Source organism: Cinclus cinclus, chromosome 8 (assembly GCF_963662255.1).
Source record: "Cinclus cinclus chromosome 8, bCinCin1.1, whole genome shotgun sequence".
NCBI lineage: Eukaryota > Metazoa > Chordata > Aves > Passeriformes > Cinclidae > Cinclus > Cinclus cinclus.
The window spans coordinates 1,778,539-1,805,913 of record NC_085053.1 but is presented as its reverse complement, the minus strand read 5'-3'; the positions used below and the strand labels follow the sequence as shown (position 1 = coordinate 1,805,913).

Below are 27,375 nucleotides of genomic sequence, written 5' to 3'. Positions count from 1 at the left end.
ACAACAATGACCAACAGAACAATCCTCTGCTTTTTCCCCCAACTCTTTATTGTTTCCATGGTTTTCCCCTAGTGACAATAGAAAGTTTCACTTGTAACTGATGTACTTATGTGATCTTAAACACAAGACTGCCAAGCTGAAAGTCTAGAAATTAGCTCTGCCTAGATTGAAAACTAACAAAACTGGGACATTTCTAATCTGTCTGGACAAGTTAAAAGAGCCAGCAGCTGTACCAACCTTCATGAAAAATAAGTATATACATATATAGTTCGTACCATCAGCTAGGCTCTGTGAAGTTGCTGGTTATTTTTCCTAGGTGGTCCCCTCAGAATCACTAACATCATTCATGTGTGAGCTCACATGGTTTTCAGGTAGCTACTGAAGTTATTTTTAAAGACTGGAAGATTCATTCTACAGTTTAAGAGACCCTAAAGGTAAATCTACTGGAAACCTAAACTTAAACCCGTGTGTGACAAGATGATGTGAATGCTGAGAAGCTGGGAGTGGTGAGGAAGTGGCAGCAAAGACAAAAGTGACACAACAACTTTTAGGCACATCATACCATGATGCAAACAGCTTCACTGAAATGCTGAAATGTCTTTGTTAGACCAAAAGAAGACATACCCAGGAGTGCAGTGAGTTTGGGAAGCAAACCAACATGCACCATTTTACTTCTCAGGCCTGTGTCAAAGGAGAGATTCAGTAAGAGTCGAAGAGTGATGTTCAGCAGGTCTTCGTGTTCACATGGTACCATTTTCACAAGTTTTTCAACAATATCCATTTCAACCTATATTTCAAGGAAAGAAAACCAAACAAATATAATCCATCCAAGCTTACTTTGGCTTCAATATTGCAATTTGTAGCCATAAAAGTGACTGTTAATGCATTTCATCTGAAGTAGTTTTGCTTATGCCTTAGTGGTTGAAGTCTTCTAGACTGGGTTACAGGGAAACATTAATTAAAACAGGTTTTCAACCAACCAGTTCAGATGTCTTGGAAACACTCCTCACAGTTGGAATACTGCAAGAATGTTGTGAAGACATCACCTGCAAAACTAGATTGGGCTGAGCAAACTAATTTAAACTTTTAACACATGCAGTCCTGCAGCAACTGCCAGTAGAGTCAAACATCAACCCAACCAAGAAAGACAGAAAATCTGCATTCAAAAAAGAGTTTGAGCCCTGTCATTATGAATTTCAAATCAACTCCTCTCCAGAAATGTGCATGTGATCCCAGAAGAGGCATGCCATCCTGCATGTTAATTTAATAAAAGCATGAAAGTCATCTTGAAACAAGTATCACTTCTAAATTAAAAAGTGGAATCCAGGAATTGAGAAGTGGTATTAGCTCCTGAGATCATGTTCACTTTACCAGCCAGAAAACGCATCTGAACTGGCAAGACTTCAGAAAATTTTTATCATGTTTTAAGCAACATTTCTGTGCTTTTATTTGACATAATCTTTTAAATGCATTCATTTTTTTTGTTTCCCAGATCCTTCTTCGGCCAGAAGGAGGCACATAAAATTACTTTGCATTCTTCAGACTTCTCCATGTACATTACCAGTCTGGTTATAAATAGACACCAAATGAATACTAAGAAAAGAAACTACAGCTCTCCCCACACAGCACAGTGCAATAATCAAACAACTGCCCGGACAGCTTTGATCAGAAACAATCAGATGGCAACAACTCCTACCTCACTGCTCTGAATTTAATATGGCCCTGGAATAGCCAAGGAAAGAATGTGCTATAAATACACATGGATTATTCAGTTTTACTTACAATCAGGTGCTGCACAACTAATCTTGCCTTTGACAGTTTTGTATTACTGCCCAATATAAGTATCAGAACACCTTCTCCTTCACTGGTAGCTTTCCTTAATAACACCATGGAGAAAAAAGCATCATCTTTATTATCAGTAAGGAATGCTCAGACAGCTGACCTGAAGCACACCAATATTTTCAAAACTGTCAGAGCACTCTGAAATAAAATCAACTCAACAACTTTGTTTCATTTGTCCTTCCACTAAATCAGATGCAATGGGGAAAGTGTGCCAGCAAATTAGCGGGTTGGAGAGCTAACTCTTATTTTCCTAACCAAGTTCCATACATAAATAAGGGAGATACTTCTTTTTTGCAGTGTTCAGTGCACATGCATGCAAAAGTTCAGTTAATTCACTACTGCTTTTACACAGATCTTCTCATCTCACAATCTCCGTGTACCACTGATCTCAGATTACCTCTTGGATAAGGAAAACATAAATTTCATCTAGTAACTTGTAATAGAGGCACAAAGGTAAAATCAAGCATCTACTAACGTATCAGTAAAGGAGATACTTGGCTAGAGCTTGAAGTCAACAAAAGAAAAATTACGCTACAATTTCAGAAATGTAGGACATCAAAAAAACAAACAAACCAAAAAACAAACCAAAAAACAAACCAAAAAACAAACCAAAAAACAAACCAAAAAACAAACCAAAAAACAAACCAAAAAACAAACCAAAAAACAAACCAAAAAACAAACCAAAAAACAAACCAAAAAACAAACCAAAAAACAAACCAAAAAACAAACCAAAAAACAAACCAAAAAACAAACCAAAAAACAAACCAAAAAACAAACCAAAAAACAAACCAAAAAACAAACCAAAAAACAAACCAAAAAACAAACCAAAAAACAAACCAAAAAACAAACCAAAAAACAAACCAAAAAACAAACCAAAAAACAAACCAAAAAATGCAAAAAACCCCCAAAAAAAGCTTGTGAAGAGTAACTGCCTCCAGTTCTTAGGAGCTACTGGCAGCAGGGAGGAACAGATGTGAAGTGCCTTTTAAAACCCAAGTGACACAGGAAACAAGTAAACTAGCCTAGCAATCCCCAGCAGGATAAATACCTCACTTCCCAAGTCAATACATGGCAGAAACAACAATATGTTGTCACAAGAGTATAGTCCAGGGGCAGGGTCATGGGCATCACCAGAAGTGGGGGTATGACAAGACTCTGAGGTGATGAATTCAAGATTTGTAATTTTGTGGATTGTATTTTGCATCATATTCTCTGCTTGAGATGACATTTCCTCAAAACTGTTTGCAGTAGGCTACAACTGGATGTTGTGCTTTTCTTTCACTCATTTTACTTGTAACGAAACAGGATAATCAGTGCTGGAGGTACTCAGTGTGAAAACAGACATGACTCCCTCCTCCCTCCAACCAAACAGAGTTTTCAGAACTCCAACCTTTCCAGCATTGCAGCAGAGTGCCACAAGCCTCACCATATCATTTTTGTTCTCCATGAAAATGCTGAGTTTCTTCAGGAAGGTTACAACGAGGATAAGCAGCTCAAAGTTATCCCGGTCCAGTGCTTTCACCAACATGTGGACAATGTTCTTGTTCCTCATCTTCAGCTCAATGCGAGTATCCTCAGCAAGGTTTAGGAGCAGGTAAATTGCAACTAACAAAGATCACAAAAACATCACTCCAACACATCATAACCAACACAACTAAATAAGTCTCTGTTTACACTAAGTGCTGAAGACAAGACTTTCAGAAGCATCATGCTCCCTTTTCAATGCATTTTGAAGTAAATTTCCTGTGAATGCTTTTTTCTCTTTAAAAAGCATTAAGAAGATTAATTCTAATTGTGGCTCTGAAAGAAAAATTAGAATTGTGATCACTAGAAGCTTTTTATGTTGTGTGATTTGTATTTTTTTAAATTTCAATTTCAACAGGAACCATTAAAAAGCCCCTCTCAGGAAAGGTTTGCCACTCAGATAATTTCAATCTAACGTGAAGTGTATTTTAGCACAAAAACTGTGATAGAATGAAATCTATTCAAAGAGTCGGATACAAGCTAAGTTAGGCAAATTTTAAAAAACCCCAATACCCAACCCCTCCCACACCAACATCATGAGCAAAGAAAAGTGAATCACTTTTGCTCTTCTTGTGACAAATGGCTTTTATAATTATTAACTGTGTCAAACATTTAACAGTTTGGCAACACTATTCCAATATTCATCCCCACATTCAGGATGTTTAACACACCCTGGTTATAACAAGAATCAATCAGGATCCCTCAGCCATGCTTACCAACAACAAAGCAATTTGCTATTTGGGTTTGGTACCTCTAAGCAGCTGTTCCTGCTTGACAACCAGCCCTTTGTACTTCTTGTAAGTTTTCTCATAGTCCTTTTTCAGGGTTTGATTTTCAGGATCTTCATCGAGTGAATTACAGAAGTTAAGGAGTTCAGAGAAAAGCAATACAAGCTAGACTGACAATTGTCCTCAGCAGTGTTCCTCAATCATAGTGACATCAAGGGATCTGTGGAATACCCAGTGTCAAGCCTCTCCCTCTGCACTCAGCGTGCTACTCCTGCAATCCAGCCCATGACCCTCCTCTCCTAGGCCGGGGTATTTTACACTCTAGTAAGCAGCACAGACATTCTAAGACATACTGCTGATAAAACACATTTTTTTTCCTCGTGTTGCTTTAGTAGCTTCAGCTTAACCTCTTCCACATCCCAATCTTCACTCTTGATCTTTCTCATTTCTGCAATTATATTTTGCACTTTCTAGTAAATTCTACTGCTTTGGCAGGGGGTGCTGCATACTTAGCTTGTATAACCCAACAACACTGATCAAGATAAGCAAGAAGCCACCAGGCTATGCCAGAACATCAAAAGGATATCAGCTTTCTTCTTTTTAGCAAGTTCTTCCTGCCAAAGCTCATGTCTCTTCAGCTCATGGTCTATGATATTCATACACAGAGCTCCAATTTTGTAGTGTGTGATTATCCCATGAAATTGAGAGAAACTACATTGAAGAAAAAATACTTGTGAGGAATAAATGCCAACAACCCCAGATCTATTTTGATATCTATGATAGAAATACTGCACCATATGAAATATTAAAAAAGGTATTTACAGTGTGCCCCATTGTAGCATTTCCCTACTGGAAAACTATTTCAACACAAGAACAGTCCCTGAAAAATGGTATTTTCTCAGCTTGTAGAAAGACAAGGAACAGTTTGTTCTCCAGATCAAAATAAAAACACACTCTAGTTATCATGCAAAAAGGAAAAGGTTTTCCCCTCAGCCCTGCCTTCCATACTGCAAGTGCTTCAGAGCACTCTCTCCCCACTAGAAATATAACAGAGACCTGAAATCAAGGTAAATGCCATTTCTGCTTGAATTACTTCTAGGCAGGGTCTGCTGAAACACTGGCATAGCTAAATAAGAGTAAGTGCTCACTTCAGTATTGAACATGGTTTCTTCCCTGTAGGAGTGCAGATGGAAACTAGAGGAGGCAGTCCAGCCACCTTTCATTTCTGACAGAAAGCCATGGGTCAGAATCTTCACTAGTTTCTCCCCAGCTCTCTTACAAACTGCCTCACCATGAGCTCTTTTTGTTATAAGTGATAAAATCGAGGAACAAGCATGTTTCTGTCTGTTTTTCCTGTTTCAGTGAGGTTTTGTAGCACACAGCAGAAAATAATTGAACAGCCACTCGGCAGAGTTACATTTTTTATGTTTCTAATCCAGGGACACTGCACTCACCTCGAAAAGCAGAAGAAAATGTAAATTATATTGGTAGCCAGTTCAATGCTTTGTTTCCAGTCTTCCCTCAGCACTCTAGCCAATGCACCCAGGGCAGTTTCTGAAGTGAAACAAGATTTAAAGAAGCATCAGCATTTTGTGTCCCTCCTTTTTAGCTTGGGAGCCTGAGAATTTGCATACACCTTATTCTACATCTATCAGTTTTCTAGTGGAATACTTTCACAGGTACCCCAATTTAACAGACAATACTGCTCACTCTTCTGTTTGGAGACAGTACCAGAGTTCTCTGGGTGGTCACCCTGTCACAAACCCTAAGAGACAGCAACATGGAATCAAGGTGCAACCTAAACTGAAGTCATCTTAAAACTACCACAAACCTTCAGATCTTGTGGCCTCTGCCAGCTCTGTGCTCCATACTACATTGTGCCCCCTGCCTGAACACCATTTCCACTTCCAAATGCCCTTTAAATTCTACCTTGACAGATAATATTTCTCATCCACCTTTCTATTTATTTTTCCCCCCCAATCTTGTTCATATTATTTTATAATCTGGTTTATCTTTGTTTTATTTAATCTCACTTTTCTATTCACCTTCCCCTAGCTAGTCTCTCTCCATGTACAGCATGTTACTCAATCAGAAAAGCACCAACTGGGAACATGAACATTAAAATATTTTCAACAACTCATAGGAGCAAGCCATTATTTCATGGCTCTCCATTCCCATCCCATTTCATCTTCCATGGTGACACTGCAAGATGGGCATGTATTGATGTCATCATTTACTCAAGGAAGGTGAGGGTATAAGGGCTCAGCAAAAGAGACAAAACGGGCAAGGAAAGAAAAAGAAAAAAAAAAAAAAATCACAAAATCAACTTTTGTCAGCTTGCAAATCCCCTTTTCAAGGTTAAGTTTCCTGATCTATGGAATACAACAATACATTCCCATCTCCAGCAGTAATGTCAGCTGAATTTAATTTAGCATCAAAATAACTAGGATCAGAAAAAATAGAAGCCTGGAAAGGCCAGCAAGATTTCTGTATTAGGTTCACCTAGGACCAGTCTGAGCAGCATCCATTTGTACAGAGACCCAACTGGGCTTTGATGGCCACCTTATTATAAACAGATAAATAGAGCCTAGCAAACTAAAGAAAATCTCAAAAAAAAGGTGAACTATCTTTCCCTGGGTACAAATTAATAGCACATCAAAAGAAATTACCACTGGGTTTTAAAATTACCATTTATAAGCAGCTCCTCCAAATTATCAGGATTCCTGGCCAGCTGCAGGATGAGGGCAGAGCCACGCACCTTATCAGGAATGTCCTCATACAGTAACTCAATGTACTCATCCATATCATTGATATTGGCAACTTCATCAATCTGAAAGCAGTTAGAAGCAATGGTTTCAAAGAGAGATGGTAATTCAATACCAGAAAAGGTCACTCAGTTTGTGAGTACATATCTTAGGCAAAAATAAAATACAAGTTGAAAAACCCCAACACATGCAGAATCACTGCTGATGAACACCAAGAAATCTGAGGAGACCTCATTCCTAAAAATCAAAGGATGCTCAGACACAACTCTATGTCCTGCCTGATGTTCCAGATCTCACTGGCTGTCCTGCTGTGTGCTATACTTGGAGGGGCAAGTATTCAAGTCAAATATTTTACCCTTTATGGAGCTGATTTTTTTCCATTGTGCAGTTATTTCCAAACCAAGTTCTTTGTTTAAAAAACAAGAAGGAAAAAACACAAGAATTCAGCATTTCCTCTCCCCTCTTCCCTTTTGTAACTGCTTACTGAAGTAGTAAACAGGGTTTGCAACTCTATTTTAACATCCATATTTACCTCTGTTCCTTCAAATGGGGGTGGATCTTTTGGCTTGCTGGTTTTCTCTTTCTTTTCTATAAGGAAAAAGACATGGGTGCAGCTAAGTTATACACAAACACATATCCAATGTTCTCATAATAAACATTCTAGTTAAATCAAGATCAAAGTCCTTTTGTGTCCAGCTGACCTGCCAGACTAACACAGGTTTCTGAAGCCGAACAGTCCCTAGGGAGTAAAGCAAATCCTCAACTGCCTTTTGGTAACTCAGTGTAAACAACCAGTGATAGCCCAATGAGCTGGGGAGACAGAGGGTGATAAACCTTAGAGCAAGCCCAGAGTGACAACATCCACTCCCACGGTGAGAGACCCCAGCAGCTTTGATTCTGCCTCTGCCCTCTGACACACCAAGACACAGAACTGCAGAGTGCAAGAGGGTAAAACATGCAAAGCTTTTACAATCAAACCCCATATATAAAACAAGTCTTCGTTTTAAATTTGTCTCACTAGGAATCCAGCTTGAGAACAAAGCTAACCATTTAATGGTTGCAAGAAACCTTGATAACTGCAAGGTAATGTAGAATCTCGTGTTAAATATTCAACTGTACCCTGAGCAGAAAGTTTAAGGTGAACTTAAGGCATAAATAGGAGCACCAAGAGGCCAGGAACTTAAGGTGGTGAGAGAAACACCCCAGGCTGTCTGCTACACTGGACCAAAGCTTGTCAGGCTCTGAAACTCTCCATCTTTACAAACAGCCTAGATTCAGCCTAGGCACAATGTCTACCCTTGTAAGAGGTGATGGCAGAGGTCCTTCCAGGAAGATCCTCTTAGAGATTTTTGACATCACTGTGAGTGAGATTCGATACAATGAGGCTGCACCCAACAGCAGCATCTGTACCTCCCAAGTCCTGCTAAAGCACAACATAGCCAGTAAGAAGCATGAATACTAAGTGTAACCAAAATAATAGAACCAATTTGGTTGTTAAAAAGGTAATTTCCTCCAATCTCACTTCAAGACCATAATTGCTTCTAAGAGTGATAAAACACACGTGTCCCCTACTGTCACCATCCCCAGAGAACTGGTACATGAGGTACATTGGGCTCTGAGCTAGAAACACCTCAGTATTTGTTTGAGGCTGAGGCACCCCAGCCTCAAGCTACTTTGTTCCTGTAGTTTTTACCTTTTCCTGCTGAGGAATCTCTGCGGTTCTGCAGGTAGTATAGCAACTGCTCTACTTCAGCAAGCTTGGAGGGGTGAATGAGCTTGCATTCTTCAACAACCTTCCGAGCCAGGGAACTAATGTCTGTATTTGCATTAAGACTCTTCAGCCGAATTCTGCAACACAGACAAGTCTCTTTTCAGTTTTTGAATTTTTTTTCTCTTCAGTCCTTTGATTATGTTCACAGTGTCATGAATTTCCTGAAGCAGAAATGATCCTGATACACCCTGTGCCTTTCATGACAAAGTAGTCTCTCTGAACTCCAAATAGCAAGCAACTGTCAAACAGATTTGGTGGAGCATAACTGTTCATGAGCTTCCAAGCAGCAGCATTGAAGGCAGTTGTATGAACAGATCCCTTACAACCATCTTAGATACAAAAGACAGTAACTGATTTGCAATATACCCCATAAAAAGTGCACAGGACCACAAAGGAGTATTGCACACGACAAAGTCCCAAACGAGAGACAGTTCTGGGTGTTGTCTGCACAGAAAGGTTCTTTTGCAGTGCCAGGAGTCTCCCACAGCTCTGGCAGATCTGCAGCCAGGTCCACAAGCAATGAGCAGTACGAAATCTCTGTGGGCATTAACAACCAGGGGGAACAAAAAGGAATTCCACCACCTTGCAGATGAAAGTTATGCTGATTCATCTGAGGACAGAAGAATGCTTCTGATATCTTCAAAAGTTTGAGACAATTTAAGGATTCTCTTTTCTATTTCCCCCAATTATTCTTCTAACACGCACTCACACAGGCAGCTACTTCAGCTCATATTTTTCAAAAGGAAATCAGTACAGAGATAAAACCCCCCTAGAATAGGTCCAACCTTGCAGCTTGAATATTGAAGTTATGATAGCTCTCTGGGCTTTTCCAGTGGGGAATATTTTAATGGTCTTGAAAGAAACTAAGCAGGCAAAAGTCAAATGCAGATAAAGTAGTGAATTCACTGTTTGGGCAGGGGCAGATCAAAACAACAGGAGAGCCAACAGCAGGAGCATGAGGCTGCAGGAGGTTCAATGGTACTTTTTGCCCTAACATGAACTGCCATTTGCACAGGAAACAAACAGGAATCACTTCACTTTTTTTCTGCTTCGATACCCATCATGTAAAACAGGACTCATCACTTTTTTTACAAAACACCTTGAAGTACATGGCTGAAAAGCAATTTACGGTGTGTGTTTCACATGTTAACCTTCCTAAGCACATGTTATTTCCTGGCTTTGAAACCCTCTGTTAGTGCAGCACTAAGCTGCATAAAGATTATAAACTACAATTTCTCAGAGGTAGGTGGTACTCTCAGATATTGAATTTATGACTACAAAGATTGAGATAAAGTATCAGAGTTTGCTGTGACCTTACATTTTCTGACATTCCTTGCGCTCCCCCAGCATGGGGTCTCCCAGCTCTCCCAGGATCGTTGCTTCCACTTCATAATGGACAATGAGGGCTTTCTCAGATGGATGCACATCTATGTTACCTCCTTTTACCTTCCTATCATAAAGAGAAAAAAACTGATTAAATGAAAAGCTCAGAAAAGACACCAGAGCAGAAATCAGTTACCTGCCTCCTGTTTCGTGCAGACCCTAAACCCAAGCAGTGCTCTTCTTCCACACCATACTCCACCCCACACAGCTGTACCAAAGCCTGGTGCTAGTGGCATATTCTTGGCTACTACCTGTAGTACAGAAATATTCAAGCCACTGGTCAAGCCTTACTCACAGAAATCAGGAAAGAAATCAAAGTTATCCCGTTCCACATCACCACAATGAGTAAAAAGATGCATTTCACCAAGCAGGTGAATTTCCCAGTTGATTCTCCATTACCTTGTCAATATTGACAAATCTTTCTCGAATGGCCTTCACTTAGTACAGTCCTCTACAAATGGAATTTTTTTGTCATTCTCTTGGCTAACTCTTAGTAGTTACAATTATATGAGACTGAATTACAAATAATTTCTATTTCAATTTAAATATTCTCTCTTGAAACACAAAACCTCTCTGGTACTGTTATTCACCTTACTGTGCCTGCTGCCGGGTTTGAGGGATTACAAAAATCAACAGCTGCCATCAAAAGATATAAATCATGTCTACCTGCTTTTCTACAGCTACAGATCCTTTGGAGAAGAATTCTCCAGGGAAGCACTCTGGGGTATGTCAGTGCCAAAAGGGCCTGTCCTGCTCTCTCCTCCTCTGTGCCAACAATTCTGTGTCCATGGAGATCCAAGGGTCCTGAAGAAAGGCTCAGATGGAAGAGGGCAACACCTCATTTCTTTTTCAAGCAGTGGTAGAACCACATCCAGAGAACACAGTGACACATTTTTATTTATTGGTGAAGATGACACTCGTCCCTTCTCCACTTGGTACTGCCAATCGAGTATCTACAGTCATGCCATAATCCAGGCTGCTGAAATACTCAAATTAAAACCACCTCCAAAATGTGGGTTTGCCTTTTGGGATGTGGAGTGGGCTTTTTCTTGGGTGTTCAGGTTTTTTAGACAGACATGTCCATAAAAACAGTTACAAGTGGCTTCACCAGTAGTCATAGGAACACCTAGGAGATAGCAGGTAGCCATGGCATGGGGTCAATTAGATCAGGGAAAACAACTTGAACCCCATAAAGCTGGAAATGTCAGCAAATCCAGATGCAGCATGTGGTGTAACAACTCTCAGAAGAAAACGTTTGAAATGTGTCTCCATCCACCCAGCTACTCTGGTGTCCACTTTCCCTTTTGCAGAATACAGCTGCAAAAAATACTTTGTCTTGAGATACAGCTGCCCAAAAAACCCCACAGACCGCAGAAAGATCTGCTGTGGGAAATGAAGAGTCCAGTTTAACTACCAACCTTGCAAGGACAAAGCTACACAGAGCAAAAAATATCTCTCTGCTAGAGAGTAACATTTTCCATGAGTACTGCAAGACTTCCTCTATGACTTGGGAGTTTTTGAAGAGACTTGGGTTTGCTCCCCTTTAACAGTACCTTGAAACAGAACTTTCATTACAATCTGTTCTCTCTTCTCACAAGGTCCAGTCTTCAGGACTGAAAGTTTATGACAAAACATATTTCAAAAGAATCCAACTCTCACTCCTCACCTCCAAATAAATCTCTCCCACATTAAGATCTATTAGGAGATGCCAACTGCAAACACTCCATCTCCTGACAGTCAAAGCTCTGGTCAGTGACAGCTTACTAATATTTACAGATATAAAGAAAATGATGGGTAGAGAACAGGAGTTTGGTAAAGTTTTACAAGAATAAAGCTGAAGTAACAGCTCATCATTGCCAAAAGGATTTGATCTTCCCATGCTTTCCCTGCTCCTGGCAGATACCTTGGAGTTCAACATGAGGGCTCATCAACCCCTGTTCACAGTCAATTCCAGCAATCCAACAGAAAACACTCCATGTTTTGGAGAGAGGAAATTTTTCACTGTGTAACAGAATTAAAGTGCTCTATAGAGAAGGAACAACACTTCCTATTTATTAGCAGGGAAAAGAAGGAATGAAACCTCCTCCTTTTAGCAAAAGTAAACCACTGATGAGCTTAGCCATCAGGAGAGCCTTAGCTTAAGATTACTTAAACAGTTTTAGGACTTCCCATATTTAATTTTTTCCTTCAGAGGGACAAATGGGTAAACTGAAGAATTTACAGCTGCAGAGATTGTCTGCCCTCTCACCCTGACAAACGAGCTCTCTGCCTGAGCTATTTCTGAGCTAATGAAGTCACAAATCAATACACAGCTGAGTTCTCTCTCTGAAAATCCTACCTTGTGAAATGCTTGAGGACCTACACTAAAATGTACTCCCCAGCCACTCAAGTTTTCATTTGGAAAACACTGCATTAAGATTGCCTGCATCACGAGGTAAATCTTTATTTACAGAAAAAAAATCCCCTCCTCTCCCCCAAATCCACAAACATCTTCTTTACTGATTTTCTACACATCTTGACTCTGTAAATCACTTCATAAAGCATTTAAAACTGCAAATAGTATAACAAGTAGAAGCTGAAAAGCACTGGGGAGCTCTCATGCACATCAGCCTGTCCTTTCACTTCACTGCTTGCTTTGTCAACAAGAACCCAGTTCAGTTCAAGGTTTAAAAGAGGAAGGCATTTTCTACAGACAAAAGCTGGGCAAGCTGAGCTCATATAACCAAAGCTGGAGTGTTAATATCCTTCATTAACTAATTCCTTTAGGAGGGAAAAAGCAAAAGCAAACTATCCTGATGAAAAGTGGGACAAATGGTGCACGTGGGTAAGGCTGAAAATCCAAGAACAAATCCCAGCAAGTCAGACTTGGAGGGAGGGGGAGTGCCCATGGAGGATGACAAAGGGAAGCAGGGAGCAGAGGAGTACCAGACTTACACACCAGCCTGATCACATTAAACAGCACAGCAGGTAGTTTTGGGTTTGTGCTCCCCAAAAAGAGAGACAACTACACCTGTTGCAGGGATGACTACAAAACAAAGATTCCTGCAAAATCACATAAGACAAACTGAACAGGTAAGGTTAAAAAAACAGGCACTACTCTAAAGTTACAGCTGTTGATTTAATTAAGGGTGGCCATTTGATTTTTACCCATCATAGAATAGCTATGACAGAACTGATGTTCAAAGACTATCAAGAGGGTTTTTTTTTCCCTGCACTGTTTCCAACTATGGGTCTTAATATGTGGCACGTAAGGGGAGAAAAAGCAAAACCTAGACAGTCTAAACAGGAAGTTCTGCAAATGATAATAAGTGGAAAGGAAGTAAAAAACAAGAGCAGGAACTCCTAGGGATTCAAGAACGAGGGATAAAATCACCAGCACGACAGGATAAAGTGACACTCTGCACACATCACATCTGAACAGAGGCCTAGGTGACCTGGCATCTTTTGGGATTGATTCACTTTTGCTCTGAAACAACTGACAGAGATCCAACAGTGGCCCACTCAGGCTCTGTTCTTTAGGCTGAGTGGTCTCATTGCCAAACAGACAGATAAAAGGCACCATTCATCCATCACATCTGCCACATCAAACCCAGATCATACACTTTATACACCACAGTCACCTCTTCCATTCACCTCACTTGTCCCACCCAATGCCACACTCCTAACATCTCCTCTGAATCAGTCTCCCAGCTGCTCCCTGAACCTGGCCTGTCTCTTATCCCATCCCCGATCCCCAAAGCAGCCACCTGCCCCATCCCATCACCACAATGATCCTCTCCATTCATCTCCTAATAGCACCTATTCTCCTCTCAACCTGCTGTCACTTCAGTGCCTCCTCCCAAACACACCATAAGACACCACCACAGCCATCCCCAGGCCACAGCACCCCTCCAAACTACCACCCCATCCCACCTCTCTGTCTACAATGCCTTTGGAACCTTCACTCATCCCTAACCCTCCCAGTCCTCATCCAAAACTTCTGCCCAACAGACCTGGGGCAGGCTGAGGGGAGACTGCCTGAACAAATCTATGTGCCATTCCCAAACCCCTCACCCATGTCACCCACCACACCACAACCTCCAGCCACCTCCCAAAACAGCCACTCCTCACTCGCAATGCCTCCACCCACCTTCAAATATACACAGAACCACCAGGTTGGAAGAGACCTTCAAGATCATCGAGTCCAACCCATGCCCTAACACCTCAACTAGACCATGGCACCGAGTGCCACATCTAGTGTTTTTTTAAACCCATCCAGAGACGGTGGGAAAACCACTTCAATGCTTTATCACCCTTTCTGTAAGAAACTTTTTCTTAATATCCCACCTGTGTTTCCCTTGGCACAGCTTAGGACTGTGTCCTCTGGCTCTGTCAGCTGTCGCCTGGAGAAACAGACCGACCCCCCACCTGGCTACAACCACCTTTCAAGAAGTCGTAGAGAGTGATTAGGTCACTTCTGAGCCTCCTCTTCTCCAGACTAAACACCACCTCATCACCACTCCTCTCACAATACTCTCCATTGTCACCTCCCTAGTAATAATCTGCCATCCATCCCTCAACCCACCACACCCTCAGCTCCCCTATATTCCCCCAACCACAACCGCCCACCCACCCCTCTGCAAACACCCCGCAACACCTGTGTCTCCCACCCCATAACCTGACACACTCCATCCGCATCCGCATCAACCGCCACGACCCGACCCGACCCCACCCCACCCCACCCCAGCACGAACCGCCGCGCCCCGTGCCGCTCCTCCCCGGTTACCTTTTGAGGTACCGGGCGTCCTCACTCTGCATGGCGGCGGTGAGGGGGCTCTGAGGGGGCTCTGAGGGGATGGGGGGGGGCGGCGGCCCGGGCAGGGCGCGGCCCCGCGCGCGCGCGGTGCTCGTTACCAGGGAGAGCGCGAGCCCCGCCCCGCGCTCCCGAGCGCGCGCTCTGAGCACGCGCCGCCGCTCCCCCGCGCATGCGCACCGCGCTCCTTTCCCCCCCCCGCCTTTCCTTCCCCGTTAGCGCCCCCTGCAGGCGCGGGGGCGGCGCTGCCCTGCCGGCTCCCGGCCCCTCACGGGCTGCTCGCTTGCGAGGCGCCGGGAAACGAAGGGAAATGAAGGGAAGAAGCTCTTTTTCGGTTTGTTTTGTTTTGGTTTTTTTTCACCCTAAATACCTACACAAAAGTTAAGTTTCTAAACTTGAGCTACAATATGATCAACTGCGGTTCAATCCGATAGAGACTTGGCTGAGAGTGGAAAGTGGCCTGACCTCGCAGGTGGGTTAAGCACTTGGTCTTCTGTATTTGTTTAATGCTTATTATTTTGGAATTGATATGCATCACTGCCACCTCCTGACAAATTATGAAATGCTTTTTCAATTAATCAGCAAGTTGTTTCTGGTGAGAAGTGCTTCAGGACGCTGCAAGCAGCAATGTTGCTTTTTGCCAACCTGGAAATGAAACTCGAGATAATTTTAGTAAGGAGGTAATATAAAAAGGAATCTTTATTTGAAGGCTTCTACAGGCAGTTGTGGGATGATGTCCACAAAAGCCCACTTCCCCCAGTGGTGAATACATTTTTTAGGTTTTAAGAAATTAGCATAATTGATGAAAGGCAGCAATTAGGAGGACAAGTGGTGATGCAATTCCCCCCCAGGTCAAGCCCCTTCTCTGGAGCCCCTCCCTTGGCACCAGCTGTACTTTGTCCATGAAAATGTATCTCAAAGAGTTGTTCTCAGCCTTGATAGTTGTAAATTTGTTTTGTCTTTCTGACCGTGGAACAGTGCTGGGAAAACCAGTCACCAATACAATAGACTACAGAGCTGCAAATATACGTGTGAAGGATACAGAGAACATATAAAAGAGAAGGGGGAAAAAAAAAGCAAAACCTAAAAGGGATCAGCAGCAATGATGTTCACAGAATCAGCACAGGAAGGGACCTCCGGAGATCATCCTGGCCAACCCCTCTGCCAAGGCAGGGTCAGCCAGAGCAGGTGACACAGGGATGCATCCAGGTGGGTTTGGGCTGCCTCCAGAGAGGGAGAATCTACAACCTTCCTGGACAGCCTCCTCCGGCACGTTCAGCGCAGAGAACTTCCTCGTGTTGAGGTGGAACTTCTTGTGTTTCAGGTTGTGGCTGTTGCACCTCTTCCTGTCACTGGACACCACCGAAAATGGGCTGGCACCTGCCTTTGAGACATGTACATGGGTTGATGAGATCTCCTTTCCAGACTAAATTGTCCCAGCTCCTCATCAAGAGATGCTCCAGACCTATGTACAGTATTTAGAGGAGGATTGAAGAAAGGCTGTTGTGGTGTCCTGCCACCTGGGCTGGTCACTGGTCCTCAGCACCAGGTTTTGGCTAAGCCAAGCCTTAAGGCAGCCTTGGTGTTTTGAAACATAATCTTCCTTTTGAGTCACTGACACATAGAGAGCAAGGGGTGACACTGGCTCGGGCAAAGTGGCTGCAAATCCAAAATCATGCTGGAAAAGTTACACATTCAGCCAGCAGTTGAATCCTCAGTCCCTTAATCCTGTCTCCAAGCCACTCTAGAGACCAAGCAGACACCATCATATCCAAGAGGTCTCAGAAAGGATCTTAATGTAATTTTCTGGAATACTCTTCACTGCCCCATAACATACAACTGAAAGTTCTGTCTACCCAGAGTCACAGGGGTAATGAAGGAATAAATAATAGACAACACAGCTTTTGTTTTATATTGTGGCAAAATATTAAGAATAAATACTTAATGTCTACTGATCCTGTAGAATACTAAGAATTTTTATGCTTCCATAATCTGTAACTGAGCAGAATAAAATATTTTGTGGAATCCACACAGTGCCTGCCTTTGTTTTAACAGAAAATGGGAAAAGAAAGTACCCTGTGAAATATGAAGTGCTGCCTTAATGCAATGAATTTACAAAACATTGCTAGAACATAACACCTTTGTTACTAGGCTTATTCTATTTTTAGCACAGTAATATTGTCATAAAGAAAAAAAAAATACAGCTATCTAATCAGAGTGAAGTTTTCCAGTGATTTCAGCAGCTCTCCAGATAAGCATAAGCCAAACATTAAACTCTGAAGCCATATAAATAGTCTGATATTCACTGAGCACTAAGTACCTGACAGTCTCCATTTATTTCACTATGAATTTATCTTATTTATCTAGTCACATATGCCTGAGAATGGAGTCTAATTTTAGACACCTGTAGAAGATAGGCCAAAGATTACAAGATGAGAATGGTGCAAAAGAATGTGAAAATTGAAAAATATGGGCAAAGGAACATTTATTCCAGTTGAGTGTGCCATGATGTTTGGGCTAAAACTGGCTGTTTGTCAGGACCTGAAGGGACAGCAGAGCCTGAAAGAGTCCAAGTGAAATATCTCAGCTTTCTAAGTATTGAGCCACCAGCACTGCAAAGATCAGACAATTCTGTTGGTCAGTGACAACCAGCTGATGCTGGGTTTAGAAAACCACATGGCATAAACACCGAAACCCATATTGCATGGTAGATTCTTCTAAAATTAAATTGTAGAGCACGTGCCGCCTGAGGTTTCACTCTACAGGAGCCCTGAGCTTCTGGTGTTGTTTTGCACAATTCCTTCCATCCCTTTCCTTATGGTGTGATGAGGTCTATGGGGTGGGACTCTGGGGATCCCCTCATGTGCATGGTGGAAGTATATATGAGGAGGAGGAGGAGAGAGAGGGTGGTATTTGGGGCAGAAGGGTGATCACGTTGCAAGCAGAAGCTGAATGTGCAAGATTTTTGTGTTTCTTCTTTTTTTCTTTTGTTTGGGTGATTTTGGGGGTAGTTTCGGGTTTTTTCACAGAACAGTTGTAAGAAATACTGTTCTGGAGTCAGCCTGAATAAGATTTTTTGTAGTGAGGGAATGTAAAGAAGGGAATTGAAGAGCATGGGAGTTGCAGAGAAAATCAGAATAGGAAGAGAATGGGGGAGGAAGCTGCATGAGGAGAAGCTGGGCAAGAGGAGTGAAGCCGGTGGGTTAAAAACAAGAGGAAAGACAGAACTGTGGAGTGTTCTCATATGATATACGTATCTATGTGTATATGCATGTATGTTTATGGTGGAATAAGCACAGATGGAGTAATAAACAACATTTTTATGCATAAATCTCCAAATCTATATTTTTTGGTCAAGCTGCAGACAGATGTTATTAACCAGATGGACAGAATACACTCAGTGACATTGGAACAACACCCACCACATTGCCACATGGTAATCTTGATTTTATTTCTTCTTGTTTGTTCTCTTAGGATCAAAAAGTACTGATACTAGCAGGGATTTTTAAGTCAGAAAAGGTGTTTCCATTGTCTTCAATGAGCCTTTGGTACATGACAAGGCTGCATGTTGAAAATGTGTTGGGACTTCTGTGTTGGTTTCTTTTACATCACAGTGGGAAAAAAAAAATCAACCAAAATAACCAGCACTGTTTTTCTGTAGCAAATGGAATTGTTAAAATGTAATAGGTTTGTGTCTTGTGGAGTTGAGAAACCAAAGCAGCCCTGAAATATGTAATATATCCATCAAAGATTGCATCTTGCTGTCAGGAAAAAAAGAATACAGTGGTTTTGTAGGGAAAAATCATGAATATGAGGCATTTGCCTAGACCTTGTAAAAGGAGCTGTGCATAAAACTCCTTAAGATTCTTTATTAGCTAAAATAAAGTGGAGCACTCTGAAAGGATGACTTTCCAGGGAGACATGTTAGGTGATTATGCTGTGCAGCTCAGTGGGGGATGGAGATGATGCTGTTCTCATGTGCTGTCACACTGTAAGAGATTGAGGAATGGAGGTAATGAACCCTGGGCTTAAAAGTTTATACTGGGAGGAGGAAGTGAGACGAGGCAAAGCAAAATCTGATACTCAAAGGGAAAGTCTGGCTTAACTCTTCTGGATGGAATTAATCTTGGAGCACAGACCAAGGTGATTCTTGGATGCCTTCTTGATCAGCAGTGACATCTGTGCAGGAGAAGGGCATTTTCAGTGTGACACGTGATTGTGCTGGCAAATCCTGGGAGCTTTTGTTATTCTTGAACAAAGAAGACTTCACAAAAATGAGAACAAGATTCTCCATGAAGAGCTTGATTTGCGTTTTATGTTATATTTAATCCAATACTGACCTAAGTAAGTGCATCGATTTGCAACTCATTCAAACCAGTGAAGAAAATTACCTGTAGTTTTCCATTGTTTCAGATGTAAAAACAAACATGTAAAGCTGTGAAAAGAAGCAGATCTCTCCATAGAGAGTTCACTGTAGAGCAGAGTGTGCTGTTTTCTCCCTCAGCCTACTGAAATCAGAGTTGCTGCCTTCCATGGGATTGATCTTCTTTGATGGCCTTGTAGCTCCTTCTGGAGCTGGGGTTGTGGTGAAGTAATCATCTACATGGACAGCCTGACTCGAGACAGGCCTTTAAGAGGGAATTTTGCTGGGAGGAACACAGAACAGCACATTGTATATTGTCACAGAATCTTAGAATCACATAGATTTTAGAATCTTAGAATCATGAAAGACCAAGAATAAACCTAACACTGCCAAATCCACCGCTAAAGCACATCCCAGAGTGCCACACCTCCCTGCCAGCATTTGCACTAGGATTTGCATTTTCCATTTCTCCTCACTTTCTGGCAAACAGCCCTAAAACATTAAATATAGAAGTGTCCATACAAGAGGGAACAGATGGCCTCTCTCTGTTCATGTCATCTTGTGACTCCTAATGACAATGGGGCGCATTTCTTGTGCAAAATCCTGGTTTTACTGAAATCAATGAGGGTTTACCACTGACCCCAGTAGGGACAGAATTTCACCTCTTAATGTTTATTAGATGCAGCAGGCAGAAAGCAGACTCATAGCTATAAAGGCTGTGACATTTTATGGTTCTGACTCTGCAAGCACTCAAGCACATGCTTAATTTTGCCACAGTAATAAAGCTAAGCACTAGCTAAAGTGTTTTCAAGGAGGGGTCTCTTTTACTCTTGAACAAGTCTATATTTCATCATAAATCAGGAATTCCTCCCCTTCAAAATAAAAGGATTCTGCATGTGGTCATCAAATTGTTTCTACTTTGCACAACAATAATTGCCTTTTTTTCAGTTTTTGTCCAAAAAAAGGCAAAGGGAGGTCAAGGAATGAGTACCTCAGCTGAAGTTGTGTTCCTCTGGTGACATTTGACTTAACTCATTTCAAATGGATTCAAGAGGGAAATACCAGTTTTTCAATATTAATTCTAAACACCTCAGACACTGGCTGTTACCTTAAAAAAAAAAAAAAAAGCAAAGATTTTGCACAGCACTTCACAACCAAAATTTTTCTGTTAAGTTTTTAAACTATTGTGGACAACACAATGATTGGTCTTCATATCAGGGAAAACTCTTATACTTCTACAGATAGCAGTACTTTTGTATTTGTTTCCACCTAATTTTAGCCAAAGCACATCAGGAGTGTAGCAGAGTGGAAGTACAAGAAGAGGCATTTGAGCTAGATGAATTCAGACCTGAAATAAAGCATAAAATTTTAGTGGGATAGCACTTAACACATGGAATGACTTACTTTAGGATTTATGAGTTGATGCGTCCCCATTATTACCAGTCCTTATATCAGGAGTTTAAGAAAGAGAATGTGGGTGAGTGTAGAGTAAATCCTTTCCCTGTGGAAAGGGTCTGTGCTGATGCCAATTTGTTTTATTTCCATCGTGGAAGGAGCAAGCAGAGGCTGAACTTGGGTTTCATTTAGTGCACTTGTCCCCTGCCTGGTGAGGGAAAAGCAGGAGAGCACTGGGGGCACCTGGAGGAGGCTGTCAGAGGAGGATGGTGATGGTGTGGGGTGGCAACAGAAGACCCGAGAGGTGGAAGGGAACATGGGGTGAAGAACATTCCTTCATCCTCCCAGCTGGGGAAGGAAAAAACAGGGACTGGTCTGGTTGGCCCATGAGTAAGAAAATATGAGAGCCCAGGAGTTCAGCTCTGGAAATTACAGGTTCTCAGGAGCTTCTGGGTTACAATAATGCAGGTTTTACAGTGCCGTTGAGCTGTGTGTTGAAAAAACAATCCTTCATCTTTCAACTAATTTAGTTACCATCTGTAAGTTGTTTAAGCCATTCCCCTTGTTTCACTTTCCCCATTTAATTTTGCTCTGTATGCTTTTTCTTTATTGCACCTCCTACATGTGCATCTGTGCAGGCACCAAGAGGCACATAGGTGTGTAACGGAGGATTTTCTAGAGAGCTGGAGAGCACAGCTGTCACTGCTGTTCTTTGTGGGCAGAACAGGGTAATGCTGCATTGCTGTAACCCATCCACAGACTGCTGGCATTGTGCTGTGGGGACCTGTGGCCTGTTCCTCACACCAGTGTATTTTATATAGACACAGAAAGAGTGAAATACATTTTTTTTAAAACTGCTTTTTGCTACAAAACTCCAACACTGGCATTTGTGTAGAAGTTTGAGTTTTATTTTGTACAAAACTCAATTTGCTACTGGATTTCATATTTCAGAGGTAGCATAATAAAGTTGTCCTTAGCTCACCCAGCTGAGCATCTCTTATGTTTCATGAGATTCCCCTGGAACCCAGGGGCATATCAATTGTGGTGGCAAGGCATAGTGAGGTGAGTTAATTAGTAGCATTCCAACATATCCTGGGCTTTATTGGCTAGTATTGAAGAATCCCAGAAGAAGGAAAGTACTGTAATCGTGCCAGATCCATCCTGTGTTTCCTACAGTTTCACTCTAGAATTTTTTTCATACATATTGTCTCAGTGCCAGTGCTCATGGTCTCTGAAATTAAAAGCATTTCTCATAAAGAGGATTATGAGATTAAAAATACTGCTCTTAAAGAACACATTGATCCTCACTGGGAGGATGACAGACTTAAAAACATCAAATTACTAATGTCACTAAATAAAACTAACTTGGGAGATAACAGTACATTTTTTAACAAATAGTGGGAATATATTAGATTTACAAACTGCAAGAACTTTCCTTCACAGTGTGCTCATTCTTCATTTATCATTTTATAAGAAAACCCCTTAAACTAAAAGTTAGTCTCGTACAAATGTCACTTGCTAGCTTTCTTGCTAATCCAGAGGAAATATTATCCTAGTGGTCCCTGAGGTCCAATGTCTAGGTGTTGGATACATGATAAACTTACTTGAAGCTTTCTCAGTGAGATATAGTCCTCTGGAGACAGCTGTGGATTTAATTTTTCAAGTTTAGTACAACCTAACCTCTTAAAAATAAGATTTAAGTTTCCCTTGTCAGGTCACTTAAGAATTTCTTCTTTTATTTTACCTTTTTCTTTTTATTTCCCTCCTCTGCTACTTGCCCAGACTGTTAATCCCCAGCCTCTGGAGGAAACATTTAACCATCTCAAACCTTTTACGTCTTGATCATTTTTTGGTTCCAGAGGACAACACACATACATTTGGCTTTCGAATTCTTCTGGTCTGAGAGTTTATCTAGAAAGTATGAATGCAAAGCAAACAAGTTCTGAACACAGGTGGTTTTTGCAAATTTTGAGCCATTCCTCTCTGTTGGAGCAGTGTTTCACATGAAGAGGTGTGTTTCCAGTCTCTTCAATGCATCTTCCTGTGTGTTTGTGCTGTCCAGGAGTTGAGTTTAATCTAGTTTTCTTGCCCTTTGATATTTATCACTTAGCATTTCAGAAATGGTAAATTTAATGTTTCAAGGCACGCACAGAATTTAATTGGTGAGTTCCTGGTATTGAACACTTCCACACAACTCCGAGACAGGTTAAGGATGAAGGCTGATCAAGCCAGCAATGTCACAGACACTGAAATGTATCTGACGTTGTACTCCTGATACTTTTACTGATCCACAAAAAATGCTGCTTGCAGCTCCTCATCTCTCTGCTGCGCACACACTCACACACTCACAGGCTTCTGCCAGACTGTTCCTTCTCAGGAGCTAAAGGTGCCAGAGATTTTTCAAGGTCACTTGTCATATTTGTTCTCTACAGTCAGGTTTTCTTTTTTCCTTTCAGCTCATTTTGCTTTGACTTCCTGAGGAAATTAGTTTTATCCTGCCTTACCTGTCTGTGCATTCATCAAGTTTCTTCTTCCCCCCACTTACTAACCTCGTGACATGTTGGCCAAATGCAATCACCACTGAAAGATGTGCATGGAGTCTGCAAGTTAATTAAGTTCCTAGAAGTTTGTGTGCTCTGGCTGCCAGGTAGGTGAGGGAGAGACCTGTGCTGAGGGAGAGTTAAGCAGAGTTCAGCTCTTTGGCAGCAGTGAGGAGTCAGTCCCTCCGTGCACACTCTCCAGACAGACAGACAGCACAGAGGAGCTGCTGGCCAAGCCGCCCCAGAGCAGCTCCAGCACAGGCAATTTTTTGTCCAGGGTGGAACTTTCCCAACAGATGGCAAGTGAGAGGAGCTATGGGGCTTATTTCAAATGGAAGCACGAAGACACACATCTAAAAGAAGCTCTCATGTTGCTCTGTGGCTCACAGAACAATTCATTTTCCAGTTTTGTTCTAACAGTTCTGACTGAAATGATGTTCCCCACCACTGCTGTGAAATGTGCTGCTATGTCACATCAGGGAAACCCAACCTGATGTTTGCAGTCCAAGCCAACAGCAGGGAGGGATCCACAGAGCTGCAGATCTGGAAGTCTGGATCTTTACATCTCTGCCTCTGCAAAAAAGAGATGCAGATTGAGAAGGTGAAATGGTCTCTCTCGTCCGTGGTCTGCACACAGCACTTCTCTCTACAGCTCTGTTGTTACCAATTGCACTCTCTTCTTTCTCAGGGTGGAGTTTCTCTTTTGTCAGGATGTTCACACTCCACACAAAGCCTGTCGGCCTCCTGACATCACCACTTCCATGTCACATCACCAGCGTGTGCCCTGGTTTTCCCTCACTTGGGGGGCTTCATGCCTGTGCCTTCCAGGAGTTCAGGAAAACACCTGGTCTGGCTCTGTGCAGGAGCAGCAAGAAGTGCTAAGAGCTAGCCAATGCACAATTCCTACCTAATGGATTTAGGCTGTTCCCTAAATCTGCTGCCAGTGCCTGTGAGACACAGATAGCTGGGCAGTAGCTCTGTGGTCTGAGCAGCTGGGTCAGTCTCATGCCTTAGGTAGGAAGGATCCAGCTGAGAGGAAGTGGAAAGGCATGTTTTTTCTGGCAGTGTTGTGTGCAGAAGGAGCTTTGATGGTGTGGGTTGCCATCTTACTTTTGCTTTGGAATTGAAAATAAATCCTTGGAGACTTTTCACCAAAGCATTTCTGGCAGTTGCATGCCAGAGCTGAAAGACATTAAGGCTAACTTACCTCCCACTTGCCCAGTTCTCCCTGAGGGGTTTCTGCATTGCTTTTAGTGCCATTTCATGAGTATGCAACATCCTCTTTATCCCTGCTCACCAAACCACATCCCCTCTGATAACTCCTTCAAAATTTCTTCTTATGTGAAGTCTTCAGTGGCCGAGCCAGGCAGTTTCCAGAGCCCCTTCCTCCTTGCTGAGAGCTGTGCCTGCATTCTTAAACAGAGCTGTGGGGGCATAGGGACTGTGCACTCTCACATGCCCAAGGCTACAGCAGACTTGGTCCTGCATTTTCCAAACCTTTCAAACCTCTCCACTCAGCCAGGAAGAGATTTTTGTTAGCTTCCACCTCAGAAAGGAGCTTTACCCTGCACTTGGGCCAACAGAGGGCAATAGACTCAAAATCCAATATAGAAAAGAAATGCTTTTAAAAGATGGCTCTGAGCAGCCCAGCCCTTACTGTATCTGGAGTCACATATCACAGTGAAAGGCAGCATTCCACACTGGACCTAAAACCTTCTCAGGCTCCATCAATTAAACCACCACATCTGGGGTGGAAGAGACTCAGCAAGGAACTCTCACTAGGGTTCAATGAGAACCAGATGTTGTGGGCACAGCTGTCATGCTTCTTATCAAGATCAACAGAGCAGCCCCTGCTGCAGTTTCATCAGGAACCCTTCCCTTCCTTCCCTTCATCCTCAGCACTGCTGAGCGTCCCTAACCAGAACCAAATAAAATCCTCACAGCCAAAGCGTTCCCCAAATATTGCTATTTGTGTTAGCAAATTGTTTATGGATCTCCAAATCAGGCTCCTGCTGGGACTCTCACTGCTCTTGGGACACAATCTTCAAGTTGCCTCTCCTACTCAGGGTGGCTTCACTCACCCTCTTTATAATGCAGTTTAGTGTGGGCACAAGGGCTAGAAGGATTAGAGGAAAAGAAGTGTGTGTTCCCTCCATCGGGATAGAGCTCTGGCCAATTTCAGTTACATTAATTTTAATATATTTACCCATAGGGCTCAGATGCCGTGTTTTGTTGCTTTAGATGGAATTTCAGATTGCTAAATTCCAACTGTATAAACGAGAACAGATTGCTGCTGTGGCTGCACCCATGAAAGCGTATGGGAATTGTGCAGGACATGCCCTGAAGGCTGTGAGTCATCCTGACCTACAAGCAGTGAACTCTGCTTTGGAAATGTGCTTCAAAGCAAGGGTTTCTCCCAAGACATCAGAAGTCCTATTCTCCCAAGGTTGGGTCTTTTCTCAAGGACTTGCTTTGCTCTGCATTTCCTTGCCACAGAGTGATTTTGCAAGATTGACCAGTCTGCTGGAGACATTATTTGTGTTTGCACTTGTAAATGATAGACTGAAACCAAATCTACCTGAACCTGACAAAGTAAAATTTAGAAGGGAAATAGCCCTGCAAAGAAACCAAAACATTTTATTTGGCCTGACACAGAAATATTTTTTTTTCTGTGTGAGAAAAGGGCAGAATTTCAGTTTCTCATCAACGCAAAGGTTTTGTTTGTTTTTTGTTGTTGTTGTTGTTTTTTGGGGTTTTGTTTGTTTGTTTGTTTTGGTTTTGGGTTTTTTTTGCCAATTCCACAGTCAACTCAAAACTAAATTATTCCCACAGTAATAATTTTGAAAACTACTAAGTCTGATTGGACCCCTGAGTGGTGTTCAGGATTGTGACTAAGAATTCTGAACCTCAGCAAGTCAGACAATTTGTGCATCCATCTGTCATATTGCTGTTTTCCAGCCTGGCAGCCAGACAGGGCATTCACTGCTGCTCTGAGTGAGCCACCGAAGCTGCAGCCAGAACAATCCGGGCAGTTGTAAAGGTTACCAGCTGCCATCCAACCTTGCAGCTGTTCTTCACTGCCCTCAGAACTCCACGTGTGCTCTCTGCCTATGCCTCTTCTGTTGACATCATCCTGTGGTTCTCAGGAAGACTTAAACACCAGTTGTCAAAGATAAAACAAAAATTACTTGCTTTAACCTCATCTATTCCTGACAGCATATGCTAAGCATGAGTGTGAGGGAGAAGAATGACTATAGAGGCCCTTCGAAGGTAAAGAGAAATCTTACAGCAGTCCTGATGGCTTGGCTACGTGGAAATTAGATTGCATACCAGGTGTTTTGTAAGCAGAACACAATCATTTAAAGGCAACATTGACCCTTTGTGATCTATGTGATACGTGGAGCTTGTGCACATGTTTTTATTTTTCTCTCCTGTGCAGCTGATGTGTTTCAGAAGTAGCGAGTACAGCTCAAATCTGCAGGGACAGGGGATTACCTACTAATATAAAAGCAATCCAACTCCTCTTTGAATATCTTGATGCTCCAACAAGCAGATCCACCTTGGGTCTTGCAGCTACTCATCATAAGCCATCTGATAGCTTATTTTAAATGGGCTACTTAGGCAGAGATGAGGTGTTTTAACACGGAGCAGGTGTTTTAACAAGGAGCCGCTCTAGCTGATCCCTCGTTTTAATTTCTGCTAAGCCTCTTGTCACAGAACTGCCTGATCTCATGGGAAGGAAGAGGAAGTCACACAGAGGAACTATTTGCTTACCCACATAAAAATAAGCACATTCTTATTTTAGACCAAAAGCTATTCAAGCCAACGAATGTCAGGAATTATGGATGTGCAGACTGTTCCTTTAATTTAGTTTACTCCACTTTATCCAGAGCTCTGGATTCTCCAGGGTTCCTACCACCAAGAAAAAGGCTGGGTAGCTGGCTTCAACTTCAGAAAGAGTCAAATGGCCATTTGGGAAAGGAAACTAAGGTTGAGATGTGGGTTTGCTCACATTCCAGCAGTCACACCACAGGTAGTATGGGGTCATCATGCCCACACTCAAACCCCACATTTCTTGTTAATGCAGAGGTGGGGTGTGTAATAGTGCTTGAATTGTTCACAGCTTCTGGGTAGACTGATACTACTCCTGTTCAGAATATGAGCTTAGGAGACAGTGTGAACCACTTGTGAGTTTTCTTAGCAGAAAATATTGACATGCTGCTGTTGACAAGTGGAAAATGAAACATCCACTTTGTGATAAAAAAAACAACC

At 42.2% G+C, this 27,375-nt stretch overlaps 1 protein-coding gene across 3 annotated transcripts in view; it reads right to left on the bottom strand.

The window, feature by feature from the left end:
- KIFAP3 (kinesin associated protein 3) overlaps positions 1–14,810 on the bottom strand; it is a 67,631-nt gene extending 52,821 nt beyond the window's left edge. Inside the window, exons 1-11 of one of the 3 annotated variants that reach the window (XM_062497223.1) lie at positions 14,779–14,810; positions 9,949–10,080; positions 8,553–8,707; positions 8,474–8,479; positions 7,392–7,447; positions 6,783–6,924; positions 5,549–5,648; positions 4,681–4,805; positions 4,118–4,216; positions 3,269–3,447; positions 625–787 (exon numbers count right to left, since the gene is read on the bottom strand). In XM_062497223.1, the coding sequence (XP_062353207.1) occupies positions 625–787; positions 3,269–3,447; positions 4,118–4,216; positions 4,681–4,805; positions 5,549–5,648; positions 6,783–6,924; positions 7,392–7,447; positions 8,474–8,479; positions 8,553–8,707; positions 9,949–10,080; positions 14,779–14,810 (1,189 nt within the window). The remainder of the gene's footprint in view (positions 1–624; positions 788–3,268; positions 3,448–4,117; positions 4,217–4,680; positions 4,806–5,548; positions 5,649–6,782; positions 6,925–7,391; positions 7,448–8,473; positions 8,480–8,552; positions 8,708–9,948; positions 10,081–14,778) is intronic. The other 2 variants (XM_062497222.1, XM_062497224.1) reach the window with 2 other exon arrangements.
- Positions 14,811–27,375: the final 12,565 nt, after the last annotated feature.